General features: G+C 37.8%; 2 protein-coding genes across 3 annotated transcripts in view; both read left to right on the forward strand.

Annotated features, from left to right (window-relative positions):
- LOC110451503 (myeloid differentiation primary response protein MyD88-like) overlaps positions 1–6867 on the forward strand; it is a 49776-nt gene that overhangs the window by 31286 nt on the left and 11623 nt on the right. The window lies entirely within an intron of this gene.
- LOC110451498 (myeloid differentiation primary response protein MyD88-like) overlaps positions 3109–6867 on the forward strand; it is a 6160-nt gene continuing 2401 nt past the window's right edge. The window contains exons 1-5 of the mRNA XM_021499549.1: positions 3109–3636; positions 4077–4151; positions 4826–4882; positions 5404–5596; positions 6040–6131. Of these exons, the coding sequence (XP_021355224.1) occupies positions 3270–3636; positions 4077–4151; positions 4826–4882; positions 5404–5596; positions 6040–6131 (784 nt within the window). The 5' untranslated portion in view covers positions 3109–3269. The remainder of the gene's footprint in view (positions 3637–4076; positions 4152–4825; positions 4883–5403; positions 5597–6039; positions 6132–6867) is intronic.

Genomic DNA, 6867 nt, shown 5'->3' on the forward strand with positions numbered 1-6867 from the left:
TTTCCAAGAGTCTGATTTTGTCCAGCTCAGACCTATGAGAAAAACAAAAACATACACATGTTCTTAATAGATCAGTAGAGTTGAGGTTCTGTGTAGTTTATGCATACATATAGGGATTGAATAGATCTTGATATTTAACTTTAATACCAGTAATACTTAACGAACTATGGCGGAAAATTGCCCATATTTCCCCAAGTCGTCACTTATGAAAACGGAAATATGAATTTTTGAACTGCTGAGATATTAAGTATTGTTAATATGATACTGCAAATATAGCCATATTCACTATATCTATGAAAGTAATTGGGTATCCAAGACTTTAAAAAAATACTTTCCAACACTTACCCATCCGAGGACCAACTTTTGAATTAACTTTTTGATTCCGTGATATACACAACACGTATGCCGGAAAAGTTAGCGAGTTTCATTAACCTGCGACAGGTGTTTCTTGGGTAAAAACAGTTTGTATTTCCATATTCGTCTATGTCCGATGTAGCCGAATGTGTAACGCAGTTAACTTGTGACCTTAAATTATGCTGTTTGCAATAATATATTCTTAGACACAGGATTCCGATAGAGCTACCTGTATAGAAATATCTAAGGACGCGTCATGACAGGGTGCACGGTGGCACGCGAATACTAGCGGATCACACCTTTGGATAAAAATAGGCATAGCAACCCGCCATATCTCTTTACATTTTTTTTTATTGTATATTCGTTTTCTTAATTATCTTAATCATTTACGGTTTCCCTTATCGTCCTTTCAAACCACATTCATGGAAAACTTAGCTTCATCTGGATGATTGCTGCTAGGAAAGTCTTGTGTTATGCGCAAGGAGAAGCGTCAAAATGATACTGATCCTATTCCGTTCATCCATGAATGCAATTTCGCCTGATAGTCTCTTCATATGATATCGCTGCATAAATTCACATTTAAAGTAATGAAGCTGTAAACGGTCAATGGAGAAGAATGATGAATTCATTATGTAGGCAATTTTTGTACATACATGTATAAATGAATGAAGGAATGGTTAAATACCTGGTCTCGCTATCCTCCGTTCCCTTTTTGAGGAGGAGAGACAGCTTGGTTGATAATCTGTCTCGTAGCTGTTTCATGGTGGATTTTTCGTATAAACCACGCGTTTTTTGTGGAAGAAGAGACGAATTTCCTTGAATTTCGCCAATTATTTCGTAACCAAGAGCAGGGATGCTTTTGATAGGCACGAAGCATGAGAAGTTCCTGGCAGTCAAACAAAACGAGTATCATCAATCTGATATGAAGGGAAACGAATGCCAGATTCTTTTTATCATATTATACAAAGTAAACTGTATAATTGTGATCTGAAACGAATATTTTGCACTTGGCCGCCTCTGAAACGATGAAAATTGTGACCGCTTCACAATGACTTGACGTCACATTGATTGTGACGTCATTTCCGGAGTGATGGCTTTTTGACACTGCATAACACGGTATTCATGTGATAAATTTGGATATGATATTTGTAAATTGACTAGTAATTTAATCTTGATTATTTCCCCGATGAAATACTTTTTCAGGTCATCTCCCATAATATCAAAATGATCAACACAAAAATGATGACGTCATATAACGCAGTGTTTTGACAAGGTATTTGTTATTCGAAATTCTGATTGGTTGAGGTTACTCGGCGATGAAATAACAGTGATATGTTGCGATTTCTGCAAAATTGTATTTTTTGTATAAATAATCAATTATTCATCATTATCTCTACTATAAAAATGAGTTGAGTGTGATTCTAAAACCAATTGTAAGGTGGTTTTTCGAGTCACCAAAACGACGCTCAAATTCTCACACATTTGCCTACCATCGGACCAAATTTGGAATTAGATTTCCTGGATAATTGTTTGATTCTTGGCGACAAGATATTCCCCAACAGATATCCTATCATGACGCCATTTCGCAGGCAACAAATCAGACAAGCTCCCCAGAATGTGCAGAACAAATATCTGCACCTTGACGCTATCATGAATAGGCATCGCGTAAGCGTGGAACATTTTATTCGTAAAATGAAAATGTATCGTGTCATCGGAAGTCTGTGGCGCAACCCAAGATGGTGCATTTGTTCTATAGTTGACATTTGTGCAGCTCTTGCTGTGAGGCGACAAAGACTTTTCCAGTAGTGGTAATCGATATCTTACTGTGTATAAAAGTCTTGACCATATATGCGTCTCCATAGAATATTACCTGTTCCTTTACCTGACGTACGGGACAGGTGTTTTACTCCACTACACAATGATCTTTCTATGAATAAAATTATTTTTTGAGATGACCCCATATTTGCTTGTGTTAGTGTCCGTCTCCGCTCTCCTCGCTCGGTCTACCTCAAAATGAGAAATGTCTAATAGGACTGGTCCTAGGACGGATCCTTGTGGAATACCACTGCTCACCTTCTTCCAACATGACGTGTCTCCATTTATTGTTATGCGTTGTTTGCGAATAAGAAGAAAGGCCTTAATCCAGCTCGTGATTTTACCCGTAAATCCGTACATGCTCATTTTATGGACGAGTCGGTGGTGAGGGACTTTGTCAAATGCTTTCATAAAGTCACAGTACAGCACATCGATCAATGCATCCTCCTGTATCAAGAATTATATCTGAAGTGACAGAAGAACAAATTGAGATACAGAGTAAAACTCTAACAGAATAAAAATATTTTATTATTACCTATATATAATATTTAACACTAACAAAAATACACATGAATTTGTCAAAAATGGGATGATATTCAGGGTCCAATGTCAATATCAATGATTATGAAAAGTTCTTTTTACACAACCAATACAATTTTCTATGTGACGTTTCGATGACTAGTAGACTTCGATATATATGTACACTGTCACCTTCATCAGACAAATGACCAGTGAAGCGTATGCACACAAAGGTGTAAAATGTGTACGAGTTGTCCACAAAAATCAATGTCGATTCGGCTACGCTGTTTTGTACCGAAATGACCCGAATTGGCATGTGCAAGTCTACGCGAGCAGGCAGAGATGGGAGAATTCCCATCTCTGCCCTTTGCATCTTAGTCAATCAAACGCTTTACAGTTTGTGCGTGTTTCAATCCCGAACCCGGAAGTTATTGGTTGAACCCGTTCACAAAACACTGTCACATTTAAAACATTGTCTCGAGGTTTACATGTAAACATTGAAACTATAACTAAGATGTGAGAGTTTTTTTGGTTATAAAACTTCCTTTTTCTGCCGCCCGAGATTTCTTCAAATTGATGCCATGTCATTCCAGATGGAGGTTGTTGATGGGAACGGAGAAAGTCTGGGACTTCCCGAGCATTTCCTCAAAATTCCCCTGACAGCGCTTCGCTGTAGCATAAGGAAAACTATTGCCCTACACCTCAACGTCCCCTCAGAAATCGTGGACCAAGAGACAGGGTATGTCAACGATTACAATGGCTTCGCTGAATTTGTCGGATTTATTTACTTGGAAATAAAACACTTCTCCAGACAGAAAAGCCCGACCGAAGAATTACTAGAGGAATGGGAAACAAGGGACGATCTGCAACCGTCCATTGGCAAACTATGGGAGGGTCTGTACTTTCTCGGCAGATTCGACGTCATGAAGGATTGCCAACTAGCTATAGGTAAATGATGTGATTTCGTGAAATGGGTGTATATAAGAAGGGTGAAATGGGTGTATATATAAAATGGATATAAGTAACAGTACCGTTTACATTATCATGAACAAACTTGAGTAATCAGTATAAGTTTGAATTTGACGTCTAGATCTGTATCTGTGTTGATATTGAGTTAGCACGCTGGGAGGGGGTATGCTGCACTAGTCAGATTTTGATGAGGACTTATTTACAAGTCTTTTCTGACGTCATACCATGATTGGTTCCTGACAGCGAGTGCTATAACATTTGCTGGAAAGATCAAAATAGTTTTCAGTAAGAAATATTCAAAATATAGAAGTCTTCTGTACTATGATTTTATAACAACATTTGGAATAGTTTTAATTCATTTAGAGCATTTACAATGAAAATGTATGTTTTATGGTATAAACATTTTTGTATACTTTCAGTAAACGATGTAGAATTATTCCTGAGAAACAAAGAGAGACAAGAGAACATGATACAACCTGTCCAGAGCAACGACGGTAACACAGGACTTTATGCTACAACCATACACTCTTTAGACAATTTTTATATTATTTTAAGCTAATTTAGAGGAACAAATTAATACAAGTTGGTTATAAACCCATGGTAAAATACATTGGTTAGCATTCACATCATGACAGAAAAAAGTTCTTATGAACCAAAGTGAAGTTATAAGTTGTGATATATCAATATTATCAATAATGAATGAAGTCATTCAATCTTATATTCAAAATTATCACGAGCATTCTTGATATCTGAAACATCGGTCCAGGGGTTACATCACAGGTGGCCAAAGTGAAACTGGGGTTCCGTTATGAAACTTCGGGTCGGGACTTGCTTACTTTGGCTGGGTGGGGAATTGCTTACTTTGGCTGGGTGGTTGCTTACTTTGGCTGGGTGGGGACTTGCTTACTTTGGCTGGGTGGGGACTTGCTTACTTTGGCAGTGGTGTCTTAATGAATAACACTTCATTTTTAGTGGGATGAATATAAATATAAACAACCTTATCCATCATATAAGTTGAAAAATACCTTGTATTAATCAAAATATGAAACACAGAGTTAAATCTTTATCTTGGTATCTGCAGCTTTTCAGTGTTACTCTCCTGAAGACAAAACCAATAGTAAACACTTAAAGTAATTGTCTTTCAAATTTCATTTTCTATGTGTTGCAGTATCACAAAGTTCAGACCACCATGTAGATGAGGAAATCATTACTTGTAGAGGAGATGGTAAGTGATTTTCTATAGAGGGGATATATACTGACTGTATGTAGCAGGGAAGTGACTATAGAGAGGATAGTTACTCTCTCAGAGGGAGAGTAAGTTAATCTTACAGAGAGAGTTGGCAGAGATTAAGACCCAGAGTATTCCAACTGATCCACTTATAATTTAAGTTATTTGTTTAATCAATACAAACTGTTGATCAAGGGGAGCATACGGAGAGTGGAGCAGATCTTAAAATCAAAATAGTTTACAGATAAATCATTATTGGTGCTAACTCTAATGTTGCATTCTCAGCATTTCTTTAGAACTTTTCCTTAATTTGATATGCTGTTTTATAAAGGCAAATAGATCTGTAATTCTGCTTGCAAATTACGAAACTTAATACAATATAGATATTATCAGTTAAACTTCTATATACATACCTGCTTTCAACTCATTATGTTATTCAAATCATTCCACTACTAATATCATATAATACATGTTTATAATGTTTATAATGTTTATAATTACAATTTTTATGTATCTAGTTGAAAACAAGGCTCCCCAGTACTTTGATGCATTTGTGTCCTACAACCATGACGGGGAGGATATCAGATTTGTAAAGGACATGATTAAGATACTGGAAGGTGAACCGCACAAACTGAAGCTGTTCATACCTGGTAGGGACGACCTACCAGGAGCTGCTAAGTATGTGATGGATGCTAGGCTCATTGAGACACGGTAAGTGGAACATCTTGTGTCGATCATTTAAAGATGCTAAGTTCATTGAATCATATTTGATAATTTTGTGTGATTGTTTATGGACACTAAGCTCACAGTCCTAGTAAGTGGTTAATTTTTATGTGTATTTACAGAAGCTAAGCTCATTGAGTCAAAGAATGTAGAACATTTTGTGTGGATACTTCATAGACACTAAGCACATTGAGTTGCATACATACATGAATCTGCTAGAGGCTTAACACATGGGAGATAAATTACTTATGTTTGAAGTCAGCAATTAACAATACTCATTAAAAAAAGGATAGTAGGCCTAGGGATTTCCTACAATGTTATGTCCCTTATGTTTTAGGATACTCTTATTTAGGTTATCTAGAAGGGATGTGCATCAAAATAAATTTATCTTTAGGTACTCTGTATAATACGTGCTGTTCTACTTGCTACAGGTGTCGGAGGATGGTCATCATTCTCTCTAATAATTACCTCCTGAGTAGTGCGTGTGACTTCCAGTGCAAGTTTGCTCATGCCCTGTCTCCAGGTAAGATAACATTTAGTAAATGAACTTATATGTACAAAGTGTCAGTGATAAATTTGAGACATTTAATCTAAAGAAGCTTAAGCTTTGCATAAGGTTGCTTTGTTCAAGGTGATTTGTATCTCTGGGTGTATATAGCTATAGATTGACCTATTTTCCTGTCTCTGGTCCCATCTACGTTTCTTTCCTGCTCATTCCTTTGTTCTGTCCTGTCCTCTATCCCTGTCTTTCCTGTGTTCTGTCCTGTTCTCTGTCCCTGTCATTCCTGTGTTCTGTCGTGTCATCTGTCCCTGTCATTCTTGTGTTCTATCCTGTGTCTCTGTCATTCCTGTGTTCTGTCTTGTCCTCTGTCCCTATCCTCTGTCCCTATCATTCCTGTGTTCTGTCTTGTCCTCAGTCCCTATCCTCTGTCCCTATCATTCCTGTGTTCTGCCTTGTCCTCTGTCCCTATCCTCTGTCCCACCTTCCTGTGTTCTGGCTTGTCCTCTGTCCCTATCATTCCTGTGTTCTGTCCTGTCCTCTGTCCCTGTCATTCCTTTGTTCTGTGTTGTCCCCTGTCCCTATCATCCCAGTGTTCTGTCTTGTCCTCTGTCCCTATCCTCTGTCCCTATCATTCCTGTGTTCTGTCTTGTCCTCTGTCCCTATCCTGTGTTCTGTCCTGTCCTCTGTCCCTGTCATTCCTTTGTTCTGACCTGTCCTCTGTCACTATCATTCCTGTGTTCTGTCCTGTCCTCTGTCC

This window comes from Mizuhopecten yessoensis, unplaced genomic scaffold (assembly GCF_002113885.1).
Source record: "Mizuhopecten yessoensis strain PY_sf001 unplaced genomic scaffold, ASM211388v2 scaffold649, whole genome shotgun sequence".
NCBI classification, from domain to species: Eukaryota; Metazoa; Mollusca; class Bivalvia; order Pectinida; family Pectinidae; genus Mizuhopecten; species Mizuhopecten yessoensis.